General features: G+C 40.2%; 2 protein-coding genes across 7 annotated transcripts in view; both read left to right on the top strand.

Annotated features, from left to right (window-relative positions):
• Positions 1-15,737, top strand: part of si:zfos-2326c3.2 (mitogen-activated protein kinase kinase kinase kinase 4) — a 106,701-nt gene that overhangs the window by 67,338 nt on the left and 23,626 nt on the right. For 3 of the 6 annotated variants that reach the window (XR_010895574.1, XM_067390784.1, XM_067390776.1), the window contains exons 24-28: positions 1,070-1,190; positions 1,275-1,430; positions 1,948-2,091; positions 8,643-8,777; positions 10,982-11,082. Coding sequence is in view for 4 of the 6 variants with exons in the window: in XM_067390784.1 (XP_067246885.1) it covers positions 1,070-1,190; positions 1,275-1,430; positions 1,948-2,091; positions 8,643-8,777; positions 10,982-11,082 (657 nt within the window). In the remaining 2 variants the exon portion in view is untranslated. The remainder of the gene's footprint in view (positions 1-1,069; positions 1,191-1,274; positions 1,431-1,947; positions 2,092-8,642; positions 8,778-10,981; positions 11,083-15,737) is intronic. The other 3 variants (XM_067390800.1, XM_067390793.1, XR_010895575.1) reach the window with 2 other exon arrangements.
• LOC137023767 (uncharacterized) lies at positions 2,106-6,514 on the top strand. Its single transcript, XM_067390829.1, has 2 exons — positions 2,106-3,964; positions 4,148-6,514. Exon 2 carries the CDS (start codon positions 4,998-5,000, stop codon positions 6,177-6,179), a length of 1,182 nt encoding a protein of 393 aa, XP_067246930.1. The 5' UTR covers positions 2,106-3,964; positions 4,148-4,997; the 3' UTR covers positions 6,180-6,514.

The raw sequence follows: 15,737 nt of genomic DNA, 5'->3' as shown, positions 1-15,737 counted from the left end.
GAGATTTTCAATGCTTTAGCTATTTTCTTACAGCTACTTTCTATATTGTGAAGCTCAGCAATCTTTTGCTGCACATCATAACTATATTCTTTGATTTTACTCATTGTGATGAATGATTAAGGGAATTTGGCCTTTGTGTTTCCTCATGTTTATACTCCTGTGGAACAGGAAGTCATGGCTGGACAATTTCATGTTTATGATCACCCTGGTGTGCTAAAAAAAAATGTAAATATAACTGGGAATATACTTCAGATATACTTCAGAGATATTTTACTCATAAAAAATTCTAGGGGTGCCAATAATTATGGCCAACATGTTTTGGAGAAAAACATTTATTTCATAATGTGATTTTCCCCACACTTTCTTTTCTTTCAATGAAAAGTTAGATTTTTACTCATTTTATGAATTAAAGATCAAAAGGATAAACAATGCAGATTTATTTTTACAGTCATCTTTGATCATATTTACCAAGGGTGCCAATAATTCTGAGCACCACTGTAAGACATAAATGACTGTTTATGAGGATACACGTAAAGATGGGAATTTTGACACATAAGTATTTGTAACTGACTGTTCAAGCCCAGAAAGGTGACAAAAGAACTCAGTTAAGTACTCACAGCAGCGGCTTCGTGTACGCACGTCTCTCAGACAATGCTCAGAAACCATCTCACAGAAAGCACGCACATATACTGAAATGAGCTCTCTTTCACTTCTTATTGCTATCTCATTTTTTTTTTTAACCACAATGCTTAAAAACGCATGCAAACGATAAGCTTTCATGATCAACAATATGACATAAGCATAACTGTAATAGAGACGATAGTCCAAAATCTCTACTGGTTGACAAATTTCTACTGGTTAATCGTGTCTACCAGAATATCACCCATCCCTAAGTAAGAATAATTTTTTTTTTTTTTTTTTCCCCTTTTTTACATAGATGTAAAAATATTGTAACAGAGAATTTTGTTACATTGTGTCTAGAACCATGATCTTGACCTTGATCATACTTGCATTATCATGTAAAATTCTCCCTATTGATGTTTGTGCTTGTGTCATTCTGTATTTACAGAAATTATTCAATATTCAGCCAGGAAAAAGCACATCCTCTTCCTCTTCCTCATTCTCACCTTTTATTGACCCTCGTTTGCTGCAGATATCACCACCTCAGAGTCCGCAGGGATACGACCAATGTGAGTCCACATATCTGATGCCCACTGACATGTGAAATGTCAGTGTATAAAACACATATATAAATCTCTTTCTCTGTCTGTCAGTGAATGGCAGGTGTGAACCATGCATTAGACAGCCCCACAGGAAGGGCTCTGTGGTGAATGTCAACCCCACAAACATTCGACCTCAGAGTGATGCCCCAGAGATCCGCAAATATAAAAAGAAGTTCAATGCTGAGATCCTGTGCGCTAGCCTGTGGGGTGAGACATGTTCATATTTACACATCACATTTCAGAAATACATGTAGTGCTGACTTTTGATTTTAATAAAGACCATTTGCATATTCCTGCTGAAATCAAATGTAAAAGAATAAAATAATGTCATACGTCGTTTTTGTTTTGTGGCCGTATTTTTTTTTTTTTTTTGCGGCCGTATTTCAGTGACTTAAATATTATGTTTTTTTCAGTAACCACACATAAATGTTATTCTCAAAAATACAAACATGTACATACATGTTGCTCACATATTATGGTAGCTTAGTTCGTGCTGAATACAGTGTAATGACACTTTTGTCATTAATATGTTTATAAGCAACTAAACAAAGCACAAATGTGGGCATTTCAAAACTTCTCCAGGGCCCCAAAAATCCTCAGACCCCAGAGGTATAAAGCAGATATTGCATGCAGTGAAAATGCTGTTTTATTTAGTATAATTGTGCTGTTGAACAGGAAGATCTTTGTCTTTCCTCACTGTGACTGCTTAGCACTGTGTGTTTAGGTGTGAATTTGTTGGTGGGCACAGAGAGCGGCCTGTGGCTGCTGGACCGCAGTGGTCAGGGCAAAGTTTACTCTCTCATCAGCCGCAGACGCTTCCAACAGATGGACGTACTGGAGGGCCTCAATGTACTCATCACTATATCAGGTACATAGTGTACATAAAGCTTTTTTGACAAATCCTGCAAGAGACCAGGAAGAATTGACCATAAGACTAAAAAGGTTTTATCACATTAATAGTTTGGGAACTCTAGTTGGATGAGCCACACTTGAAGCTGAGATTAAATGTCACCATAATCTTGTGTGTTAAATAAATAAATAAATAAATAAATAAAGATTGATTGTGTGAAAGTAAAAATATACCTTAATTGCAGGCTTTAAATGAATGACTTTTGGGATTAAAAAAAAAAAAAGTTTTGTACCACTTGGAAAAACAGTACCAAAGCAAATACTACGGTGGCCGAGAGAGCTCAACGCGCTGCAAATAAAGAAAACATCTTCATCAGTTTGACAACACATGCGCTGCAAATTCCACAACACTTACAAAAAGACAAACACGCTTCAAATAAAGAAAACATCTTCATAAGTTTGACAACACATGCGCTGCAAATTCCACAACACTTACAAATAGTGAAACGCGCTGCAAATAAAGAAAACATCTTCATCAGTTTGACAACACATGCGCTGCAAATTCCACAACACTTACAAATAGTGAAACGCGCTGCAAATAAAGAAAACATCTTCATCAGTTTGACAACACATGCGCTGCAAAGTCCACAACACTTACAAATAGTGAAACGCGCTGCAAATAAAGAAAACATCTTCATCAGTTTGACAACATATGCGCTGCAAAGTCCACAACACTTACAAATAGTGAAACGCGCTGCAAATAAAGAAAACATCTTCATCAGTTTGACAACACATGCGCTGCAAATTCCACAACACTTACAAATAGTGAAACGCGCTGCAAATAAAGAAAACATCTTCATCAGTTTGACAACACATGCGCTGCAAATTCCACAACACTTACAAATAGTGAAACGCGCTGCAAAAAGGACTGCTTATAATCAGAATGTTAACAAACAAAACGAAAAAACTCACCTTTCAGGTGCACACCACCTAAGAGTAAACATGAACAATCCCAGCCAGCGGTCCCAGACAGGTACGTCAATGTGTTCCCTATAACATAATTCGTTGTGGTCTGTGCCAGTCTCGGCGCCAGGACAAACGATTTGGGGGATATTATTTTGCGTTAAAATATTATTAATAAATGATTAATAATAAATAATATATATTTTTAAATAATTTACTTGATTTTATGTCTCAAATCCCAGTCAATTATTCACTGCAGAAAGTGAAAGTAAAAACTCGGCGATGAGAGCTCTACTCCAACATGTTCTGATAACACTATTTAACCTTAATTTATTTCTTAATATTTCTCTTGTGGCCCATACGTATTGAAAAAAAATGAAAAGAGATATTGTAACGATCACCGTCTGTTCCTGTCACTCCCCGGACTACGCTTCCCACAATTCTCTCTGTCAGTCACATGTTCACTCCACACCAATCACCTGTCGCCACATACAGCCATGCACACACTCCTCACTAATCACCACACCCAGCTGCAGCTTGTTAACAGGACTATAAAGGACTTTCACTCACACCACCTCACCGCGAAGTCTTGTTTTCACTCGTGTTACAATTCTGAGCATTACCTTGTATCCTGTTTGTCCATCTGTGATTGATCTTGCCTGATTCCTGTTTTACGACCCATTGCTGCCTGCCTTGATCCTTGCCTGTACCCTGACTACGACTCTGCCTGTTCCTTATTGCTCCTGTTTGTTCCTGTTTGACCCTGCCTGTACGACCACGCTCACTTCTAATAAAACGCTGCATTTGGATCCCCTGCCTGAGTCTCCCATTCGTAACAGAAGACTTCGCCAACTACGATCCAGCAGCTTCTACGAGTGTGTCCAGCCTCAACATGGACCCAGCAATATGTCTGGTCAGCCTTCGTCAAGGTAACTGTACCCTGGAGGCACATATTCAGAAGTTTCTGGATATTGCTCACCTATCTGATCTACCTGACTGTGCCCTCATTGACTTTTTCACTTATGGATTAAACGAACCACTTAAGGACTATTTACTCACCAATGGTCCCCGCGGATCGTTCATAGAATTCCTGGACTTTGCCTTGCTTGCAGCTGGTTCGACTTTCACTGTGGGAGTCGCTGAGGATTCCGACACAACGGTGAATCCCGTAATGGCTGCCAAACCCGAGAACACACACAAAATGGCGGTCTCTACCACGAGTCACGTCACCGCTGATCGCCCAGAGCAACGTCACGCCTTCGTTGATCACCCAGAGCAATATCACGTCGCCGCTGATTGCCCAGAGCAACGTCACGCCTTCGTTGATCACCCAGCACAATGTCACGTTGCCTCCAGATCAGTCAGGGAGCGGAGAGGACTACGTTCCAGTGTGGCTGATCCTCCACTGACTGCAGCTCGAGCCCGCCGGCCGCTACGCTCTCAAGCCCGGTGGCCGCTTCCCCCTCAAGCCCGGTGGCCGCTTCGCACTCAAGCCAGCCGGCCGTCCCGCACTCAAGCCCGCCGGCCGCTACGCTCTCAAGCCCGGTGGCCGCTTCCCCCTCAAGCCCGGTGGCCGCTTCCCCCTCAAGCCCGGTGGCCGCTTCGCACTCAAGCCCGGTGGCCGCTTCGCACTCAAGCCCGGTGGCCGCTTCGCACTCAAGTTTGTCGGTTGCATCGCACGCAAGTTCCTCGGTTGCAACGCACGCAAGTTCCCCGGTTGCAACGCTCTCAAGCTCGCCGGTTGCAACGCTCTCAAGCTCGCCGGTTGCAACGCTCTCAAGCTCGCCGGTTGCAACGCTCTCAAGCTCGCCGGTTGCAACGCTCTCAAGCTCGCCGGTTGCAACGCTCTCAAGCTCGGCGGTTGCAACGCTCTCAAGCTCGGCGGTTGCAACGCTCTCAAGCTCGGCGGTTGCAACGCTCTCAAGCTCGCCGGTTGCAACGCTCTCAAGCTCGCCGGTTGCTATGGACTTAAGCGCCCTGTACGCGATGGATAAAATGGCTGCTTTGCCAGTGCCCACGGGCAAGATGGCCGCCCCTTCGGTGTCTGTAAATTCAGAGCCTGCTTCAGCCAGTGAATCTTCTCCAGAATCCATTCCAGCCAGTGAGTCTGCTCCAGAGCCTGCTCTCCCTGTCAGTCCTGTGATGGCCAAGAGGGCTGTCTTCACTTTTTATGTTTTGGCGGTCTTGCGTGCCTGGAGGAGGCATTCAGGCGTTTTTGACTCTGGACCAGTCTACCAGCCCGCTGCCGTCCCTGAGCAGCTTGAGCCCGCTGCCGCCCCAGAGCAGTCCGAGCTCGCTGCTGTCCCAGAACTGCCCGCTCTACCTGATACGGCCACGGAGACCATCACCGAGCTGCCCGCTCTCCCTGATATGGCTACGGAGGTCGTCACCGAGCTGCCCGCTCTCCCCGATACGGCCACGGAGCACCCTTCGCTAGCCTCTGCCCTGCTGTCGGCGCCACCCAAGCTCCTTGTCCACGAACCCGCCACGACTCCCGTTGATTTCCCTAAGAACTTTTTTGGGGGGGGCAGTATACCTAGGGGTGGGGAGCTTGTGGGTGGGGACCCTGCCCGGCCACTGCCGTCATCGGCCTTTGTACCGTCATGGCCACCCATGGACTGGGGCTCACTATGGACATTTATGGACTCCGACCCGCCATGGTCATCTTCGGACTCTATCCTGCTGCCCAAGCCACCTGACCTGCTATGGTTATCTGAACCACCTGACCTGCCCTCGCAGAGCCGCCTGACCTGCCGTTGCCGCCTGACCTGCCGTGGCCGCCCGAGCCGCCTGACCCGCCGTGGCCGCCTGACCCGCCGTGGCTTCCCGAGGCTCCTGACCCGCTGTGGCTGCTTGAGTTCCTGGACCTGCCCTGGAGACCTCCATACCCGCCTGCACATCCAGTATCTCCTGCCTGTAGGTCTCCAGGGCACCCACCCCCCCTCCCCAGTTGTGCCATCTACGGCGCGAGGACATTATGTAACGATCACCGTCTGTTCCTGTCACTCCCCGGACTACGCTTCCCACAATTCTCTCTGTCAGTCACATGTTCACTCCACACCAATCACCTGTCGCCACATACAGCCATGCACACACTCCTCACTAATCACCACACCCAGCTGCAGCTTGTTAACAGGACTATAAAGGACTTTCACTCACACCACCTCACCGCGAAGTCTTGTTTTCACTCGTGTTACAATTCTGAGCATTACCTTGTATCCTGTTTGTCCATCTGTGATTGATCTTGCCTGATTCCTGTTTTACGACCCATTGCTGCCTGCCTTGATCCTTGCCTGTACCCTGACTATGACTCTGCCTGTTCCTTATTGCTCCTGTTTGTTCCTGTTTGACCCTGCCTGTACGACCACGCTCACTTCTAATAAAATGCTGCATTTGGATCCCCTGCCTGAGTCTCCCATTCGTAACAGATATAGTGTTACTTCTTTTTTTTTTAAGTAACACCTATATCTCTTCTAATTTTTTTTATACGTATGGGCCACAAGAGAAATTAAGAAATAAATTAAGGTTAAATAGCTATCAGAACATGTTGAAGTAGAGCTCTCATCGCTGAGTTTTTACTTTCACTTTAGCTGAGTTTTTCTAATTAGCTAATCTCATCACGTCGTTTATGCATGATGCACTATAAATTATTGCGGGGCAAATTAAATTATTATTTTAATTCTAAAAGTAGCCTAATCATTATCGTCACCGTCATCATCATCATTCAGATCATCGCAGAAGGACTTGAGATCGCTGGGCCTGGTATGTGCTATTTGCAGCACGTTTGTCTATTTGTAAGTGTTATGGAATTTGCAGCGCATGTGTTGTCAAACTGATGAAGATGTTGTCTTTATTTGCAGTGCGTTTGTTCCATTTGACTTTCATAGTGTTTTGTGTCCAGTTGAACATGTGAAAACATGCTGAATGTTGTAAATGCATGAGCAAATTCATTGTCTGTCTTATGGAGTTCATGGAAACACAATATATTTTCATTCATAGAGGCGTTTCCTTAGAAACCATCTTTGAAGTGCATTTATTATGCTAAGCATTGCTTATATGTTCCATTATTACATTAAAAAATGTGGTTTCTCGTGCATGATTGAGCTCATTGACTTCTAGAAATACATTAAGGCAAAACTTATATGTTCCATTTGTACATGAATTATATTTGTTTCACACTGCTTGATATAACCCATTACCTTCTGTTCTTATGGTCAAATGCATATTCTTGTTTGAGTGTACCTGCATGACACTGCTTACTGAAAAGAGTAACTTTGCATGTAAATGCATATCTGGCACTTAGCATTGCACTTTGTGAATATGTACTGACTTTTAACACTGTTTCCTCACTAGCAATGTTGTCTTCCTGCTGCTCTATTGATGTTATTGAAAAAATGCATATTATCACGCTGACTTTGCTTATATGCATGTAATTATTGAACTCCTTGCGTCATATACACAACTTCATCAGACATGCTTACTTTGAACGTTGTGTATGGTTGCTTTAGTTAGGAATTGATAAATGCATATCAAGCAACAGTGTTTTGTGATTTGGAATTTGGGGACATAAATCTTGGAAAAAGATTTGTTTATAAATTGATCATGTGACACTGAAGACTGGAGTAATGATGGCCTTCAAAGGAATAAATTACATTTATAAATATATTACAATAGAAAACAGTTCTTTTAAACTGTAGTAATATTTTACAATATTATTGCTTTCTGTATTTTTGATCAAATAAATGCAGCCATCTTAATTCCAAACTTTTGACCAGTAGTGTGTATATATAGTGTAGCGAATTAGCTCAAAAGGGAAATATGAATAATTAATCATAACTTATTATAAATATTTGAATCAGTTAATCGAATTAACCTGATGTAGCTGAATTAATATTAAAATCAATTAATCTGTTCAGCCAGCGAACACTCAGTATTGATCGTCTATCAACTCTTCAGAAAGGATATTTTCTGTGGCCACAGGAAAATAACTCTTTCTTAGCGTGTAGCTGTGATCTTAATCGTTATCAGTGACATTGGTTAATAAGCAGATCAGAATCAACTCGCAAGAATGTGCACACAAGTTTTATTTAACTAAATCATGAACATATAGCTAGACTAAACACACACAGACATACACAAATCACGCATACATAGGGAATGAGAGAGTGGAAATGAATTTCAACCATAGCATAACAGAGGAATGACGCTATGAAAAGAGTCATTTAATGAGCTGGAAGAACAATCAGTTTCTCACTATTAAGCACCTTTGTTAACAAAGGGGTTCAAACTTAATACTAAATCGCCATTTAGTGTTTAAATGTACGATACTTGCAAATGCCTTAGATGTTGAGGAGCATCTGGATCTGCAGGCTCAGGAGAAATTCTTGATGGTTCGGTCCAATGGTGCCGTACTTGTAATCAATATCTTCTGCAGTGAATGAAGAAAAGACAACAAACTTGCACTGTTAATTTGTGCCCATTTATACTCTGATAAATGACATTATGGAGTCTGCATGTTGTGAAGATTAACTTTCACAATTGTGTGTTGGATCGCTCCAGATGCTACAATAGCTTGAATGTAATTTATACTTTATTTCTTGTGGAAAGGTAAGAAAAACAAGCTGAGGCTGTACTACCTGTCCTGGCTGAGGAATAAGATCTTGCGTAATGATCCAGAGGTGGAAAAGAAACAGGGCTGGACCTCAGTGGGAGAACTGGAGGGATGTGTCAGCTACAAAGTAGGTGAGTGCAGAGCAAGACAACATTTTAAATATGTTTCTGTTGCAATGGACTTTACCAACAAACATCAGTGTGCTACATCTTAAGCAGTTTTACTGTATACGAGGGCTAAACTCATTTTAGCGCAGGCATTCGAGGTAAGCCACTAAAAACATTCTAAGTGTTATAATTATAAACACTGACATTTATTATAATACACTGCATGGAAATACCTAGTGAACTCAATCTAGCAAACCAGAAGAGGAAGTATTATCCATTCCTGCAAGTAATAAGTAGCCAGACAAATAGTAAGTCTGGATCAAAATGGCTCATCTTTTAAAGCGATAGTTCACCCAAAAATGAAAATAATCCCATGATTTACTCACCCTCAAGCCATCCTAGGTGTATATGACTATCTTCTTTCAGACAAACACAATCAGAGTTATATCAAAAAACATCCTTGCTCTTCCAAGCTTTATAATGGTAGTGAATGGCACTCCTGATTTTGAAGCCCAAAAAATTGCATCCATCCATCATAAAAGTAATCCATACAACTCAGGGGCAATGGGTTTTTGTAAGAAAAATATCTGTATTTAAAATTTTATAAACTAAAATAACTAGCTTCCGGCAGATTGCCTACGCAAGTCAACTTGCGCCAAAAGAGTAACTTCTGACGCAATGTGTGACGTAGGATGTAGGAGTAACATAAGCTTAGACACTGTACGCGGTTCAAACAGATAGGGCTGGGCTCCTCTTCTCTTATATCAAAATACTCTGATATTTCTCTTTAAAAATACTAGACTTTTAATTCCTGACCAATGTTATGTTTTGCTCTACCCTCTGCGCTTCCGCATTCGTCAACACATCATGCGTCAGGTCAGAGGTTACTCTTTTGCCGTAAGATGATTTACATAGACCATCTGCCGGAAGCTATTTTAGCGTATAAAGATTTAAAGGAACACTCCACTTTTTTTGAAAATAGGCTCATTTTCCAGCTCCCCTAGAGTTAAACAGTTGAGTTTTACCGTTTTCGAATCCATTCAGCCGATCTCCGGTTCTGGCAGTACCACTTTTAGCATAGCTTAGCATAGTTCATTGAATCTGATTAGACCGTTAGCATCGTGCTTAAAAATGACCAAAGAGTTTTGATATTTTTCCTATTTAAAACTTGACTCTTCTGTAGTTAAATCGTGTACTAAGACCGACGGAAAATAAAAAGTTGCGATTTCCTAGGCTGATATGGCTAGGAACTATACTCTCATTCAGGCGTAATAATCAAGGAACTTTGCTGCCGTTCCATGTGTAAGTGGCTGCAGATGATATTAAATCCAAATGATATTACGCAGCGCCCGTGAGCCCCTGCTTGCACAGGGAACGTGCCTTGCAACCATGGAGACGTATGTGAGAGACGCTGCGTAATATCATTGCGCCTGCTGCAGCCATGATACGGCAACAAAGTTCCTTGATTATTACGCCTGAATGAGAGTATAGTTCCTAGCCATATCAGCCTAGAAAATCGCAAGTTTTCATTTTCTGTCGGTCTTAGTACACGATTTAACTACAGAAGAGTCAAGTTTTAAATAGGAAAAATATCAAAACTCTTTGGTCACTTTAAAACGCGATGCTAACGGTCTAATCAGATTCAATGAACTATGCTAAGCTATGCTAAAAGTGGTACCGCCAGAACCGGAGATCTGGTTCCTTTAAATATGGCCATTTTTCTTACAAAAACCCACCGCTTCACTTCAGAAGGCCTTTATTAACCCCCTGGAGCCGTGAAGATATCTTTTATGATGTATGGATGCACATTTTTGGGATTTCAAAATCAGGAGTGCCATTCAATACCATTATAAAGCTTGGAAGAGCCAGGATATTTATAATATAACTCCATGATTATGTTTGTCTGAAAGAATATAGTCATATACACATAGTATGGCTTGAGGGTGAGTTAAGCATGGGATCGTTTTCATTTTTGGATGAACTATCCCTTTAAGAGTGATTTTTGGTGGTTGTATTTGTAATCACAGAATGACACACAATAATAGAGAAAATTCAAATTTCAGTGTCATAATTGTGGTCAGTTTTTTTTGCACTAATGGAAAACAATATGCATTTAAGCAGGGGTATGTATGTACTATAATAATGTAGGCTAGAATGGTTTGATAAATGTATTTCTTCCATGTAATCACCATTTTGATTATCATTTAACTCATACTAACTTCTTTCAGTTCGCTATGAAAAAATCAAGTTCCTGGTCATCGCCTTGAAGAGCGCTGTGGAGATCTATGCATGGGCTCCCAAGCCATACCACAAGTTCATGGCTTTCAAAGTAAGTCTCATATGTTAGTAGAGATGACCATTGTGAAATGTCTCAAAGGCTGCCAAAATGTTTCTGGGTCATATTTCATGACGGAAAAATAAATAAAAAGAGGAAATTATGAGAAGCGAAAGAGATTGATATTACCACAATGCAAAATTAATTATTACAAAATGCAAAATTATAAATAAGCAATTATTAAATTATAAAACATTTGTGCTTCATAAAGTATTTGTCGTTCTGCCCATAAGTTATGCTTTTTAGAAAAAAAAATCAGGTGAGCCACGAGCAAGTTAACTGCATCAGAAAAACCTTGCCAAAATAAATCTTTATTAAAATCTGCCCCAGTAATCATAATTTGTGTGAAAAGGAACATAAGTGTTTGGTGTTTTACTGCCTCTAGTGTTCATTTCATCTGGAAATCACAGTGAAATTCAAGTATAGGGTTGAAATATAAAGCTCTTAATAGGTTTCTAAGATTATTAGTACAGTACATCTAATTATTTTTATAGACCAAGGCCCAGGAGGCAGTTATGATCATAACCATACTTTCTAATGTGATATTTCTAATTACCTGCTGTTTACTTTTATATATTGTTCCATTTAAAAAAAGAATAGGGTGGCATAATGATAGATAATGTAACTGGAAGTTTTTGGAAATGGGTCATTTTTGAGTACGTGTCCTACTTCACTGCTGTCCTAAGAGACTTACTCTACTTCTGACATGAAGTTCTGACATTTATATTTATAAAATCGACTCAGATTGTTGTCCTGTCCATTTTTATGGACATGAAAACATAGTATGTTTACTTTTTTCAAAGAAAATATTACCTGCAACTATCTTCCTCAGTTTGGTGTAGCAATCGGCATCATATTTTGCTACCGGAGTTCTTGACGGATAAATGAAATGTATAAAAAAAATTAAACAAAAAGATCTGCATCATTATATCTTTATTATATCTGCATCATATCTTGGCCCATTGCATCACACTTTGCATCAGCCATGTTATAAAAAAAAAAAATAAAAAATACTAAAACTGAAAACATCAAAGCACTCAAAAGCATTGTGTGCGATCACTTAGCAAAGACTCGAGTCCAGTTCACAATCGCAGACTAGTTCTGGTTACCCTAATAGCAGTTATGAACCTTGCTGCCACTAAGATTTTTCCTTGACAACAAATGAGTTTTTATGCTGCTAAAAATGAACATTCTGGAAAAATGTTCTATATTGATTGTACCATTACGTATATATTATGTATATACATAATATATATTATGTAACTAAAGATGACAATAACCAAAACGCTGGAAAGTTGACAAACCAAGTCCAGTTAAGGCACAAGTTCATCTGTCAAAGTGGAGAGCAGTGAAGACTGACTGGATCTAAAACTTTTAGATGACACACAGCTCAAGCGTGCGTGTGTGTGTGTTCAGTGCAGAGTAACTGTTGCACTGTATAGACCTTTTTCACAAGAATCGGAAATCACGTGACGCAGGGTAAAGTTAGTTCCGCTATGCGTCTACGGCTATTACATTGATATGCTCTTTTCTCAAATATCGCTTCTTACCTTTTCTGTTTTGTCTGTTTTCCAAATAGCTTTTGTATAATCTACAAATAAATTATTTTCTACTTGTTTGTAGCTTATACAGCCACTCAGACCGTTGATCGAATTTACCGGAAGATGGATTTATATCACCAGCTGTCATACAGCAAAGGCTATGCAGCTACGCATTCAGCAATTTCCCAGATCGTATTACGTACTACGAACATTTATATAATTTATTAATAAAAAAAATTAACTCCCAATATATACTTTAATGTGGGATATAAAGTCGTGAGATACATAATGTCGTGAGTTTAATAGCTACGTTTTAAAAAATATTGCATGTCTCATATGGCATCACATCCCACATTCAAGCATATGTTATAATTAATCCTGATCGATTAAAATGATTAAACTAAGACATAATTTCCAAAACCACACTGTACACAACTATCAGTCTTTGCATGTTGCAATAGCACAACAATGCTGCGCATAATACACACTTTAAGATGATGACGACAGGAAAATGAGTGAGAGATGACTGAAGTGTTTATATCCAGAAATATGGTGCGAGCAGTCCTGCTTCACGAATAAGAGGATCAGGCTTGTGTGATAAGGGATCTACCAGTCGATCATTTCCCCAGCACGTCGCTAAAAACACTCTATACATCTCATTGTGTGCATACTATCCACCCTAAATAGTACTGAATATTAATAATGTCACATAGTATGCACGTTTAGACACAGACACTGTCTTTACAGCACATGGAGCGCGATAATGCACAGCCGCGCCAAACATACACGAAGAATATACCCAGCTAACCAAAATACGTGACTGTTACGTAACTGCAACGTAATTTGGTGACCAAACTTTCGTCGTGGCGACGTAACTAGTTACGTCGTGGCAACCGGAAAAGTGAAAGGTGCCTATACGTCGCCACAACGTAACTTTGTGACGTTGCCAGTTAGTAACTGCGACGTCGTGGCAACGTTGTGTATCAATAGTTGTGTTGGTCATCAGTTGGTAATTCTTATATTTATTTATTTTTCTATGGGCGGACATGCAGTAGTTTAACCTAATTTATGTCCTCATTTGCCCAAACTAATGTAAAGGCTATTCCAACAGCTGTGAACGATGAATGCAGACTCGAAATGAATTCAATTCATTTATTTTGAAAAACACACAGAACATGAACAAAACTCCAAATAAAAATAATGAAATACACTCAAACTATAAATAAAAACATATAGCCTACAACGAAACATAAAATAAAAGCATTCAAGACGTTTTGCTCTCAGTATCATTAAAAACATATGCTATGCTAACGTAACATTTTGCTAACATATATTTCAGACGATCAAGGAAATCACAGAGGTAAAAATATTAACAAAAGTACTTAAAGTAGACTGTGGGTAATGTTACTTAACCAATCTGACGCAGTTGTTGAACTTTATTGCTATAAAACTGACGAGAAACACGGAGAAACGTCGACGCTGTCCTCTCCAGCAGCTTGAATGTTTTCCCGGTTGCCATGGCAACTCTAACGGCCACCTGCACTAACGTAAACATAACAATAAAAAAAGGTTTTGCGTCTTTCCAAAGTTAACTTTATACATTTTTATAAAAGCCATTTATTCGTTGTCACCTCGGAAAAATAAATTCTTCTCTCAGAAAAATTAACTTTACACTCTTATTAACATACTGTGGGCACGCGCGCACTACATTTGTGGAGGCGCGCGCTGTATGTCACGTCACTATATATAAAAACCAGTCATCCATACTCTGATTTGGTGAAAAGAAACATTTTTTTTCTTAAGGGGACATTTCAGTCTTGTGTCTGACATTTAATTACACGTTTTATATTGCAAATTCTGGTAATAATAACATATAAAGAATGTGTAAATGATGGTAATGAAATTACGAGCACATGACGTTGCTGCTACGTTGCCAGTAAGTCATGGAATTACCAATATATTACGAATAGAGGACGTATCTGGAACGTTCTGGGTAATCTTATAACGTTAGGAGAACGTACTGACGACGTTGTGAGATGGTAATCTGAAGGTAATGAAATTACTGGCATGCGACGTCGTAGTTACGTTGTCAGTTAGTAAGTCATGACATTACCAAAAAGTACGAATACATTACGTAACTGTTACGTCGTGTGTTAGCTGGGTAACCAGTTTAACCGCCATCACTTCAAATTATTTATTAAATTTAGCTCTTAATGCGTGCTCTGTAGTCTCACCAATAATACACCAAGACCGCAAACATTTTCAAGACATTTAATTCGTAAAACGACTTTGATTCCCGAACTGGTTCTGATCGAGGCTATCTATCACTGTAACCGGAAAATCTTTTACACTGCGTGGCTCATTCCGGAAGCCAAAAACCCGGAAGTGTGAAAAAGGTCTATTACGTGACACTATCAGCAGTTTGCAGTTCCGTTCACACATCACAAATTAACCCTTTCGACCGTGAGTTTAAAATATTCTAACTGTCCCCCCAGAGTGAGTTTTTTTAAAGCGACCGTTATTTTAGAACGTTCGCCTTTAATGTTTCCATAGCGACGCGTCTTGCGTGTCACGAGCGCTATATGCAGCAACAATAACACTGTATGACAGATGGATCACTATTATTTAGTTTTTCCTTTTTTATTTAAAATATTCGCAAAATTGCTTACCATGTCATCAACTATCTGATATTCCGATCCTCAAATATGTGTAAGTGAGTGTGCTTTGTCGTTTTAAAACCTTTATAAACGATCTTTATCTTGATCTATAATGCGAGATGTGGGCGCCATCTTAGTTTGCGCTGCAATTCAGAGTCCTGTCAGTCGGATTTACAGCAGGTTAATAGGCCTTTTTCACAAGAATCAGAAATCACGTGACGCAGGGTAAAGTTAGTCCCGCTATGCGTCTACGGCTGGGCTATTAGATTGATATGCTCTTTTCGCAAATATCGCTCCTTACCTTTTCTGTTTTCCAAATCGCTTTTGTATAATCTACAAAGAAATTATTTTCTGCTGGTTTGTAGCTTGTACGGCTGCTAAGACCGTTGAATTTACTGGCAGGTGGATTTATTACGAGCTGTCATACAGGCTAGCTACTCATTCAGCAATT

The sequence above is a fragment of the Chanodichthys erythropterus genome, chromosome 1 (genome assembly GCF_024489055.1).
Source record: "Chanodichthys erythropterus isolate Z2021 chromosome 1, ASM2448905v1, whole genome shotgun sequence".
NCBI lineage: Eukaryota > Metazoa > Chordata > Actinopteri > Cypriniformes > Xenocyprididae > Chanodichthys > Chanodichthys erythropterus.
Note: the sequence above shows the minus strand (reverse complement) of the source record. Positions and strands in the feature narration are given on the sequence as shown.

Bases quoted from the DNA above. Each gene is read 5' to 3' on its own strand.
- LOC137023767 (XM_067390829.1), top strand. From the start codon at position 4,998: ATGGACTTAAGCGCCCTGTACGCGATGGATAAAATGGCTGCTTTGCCA.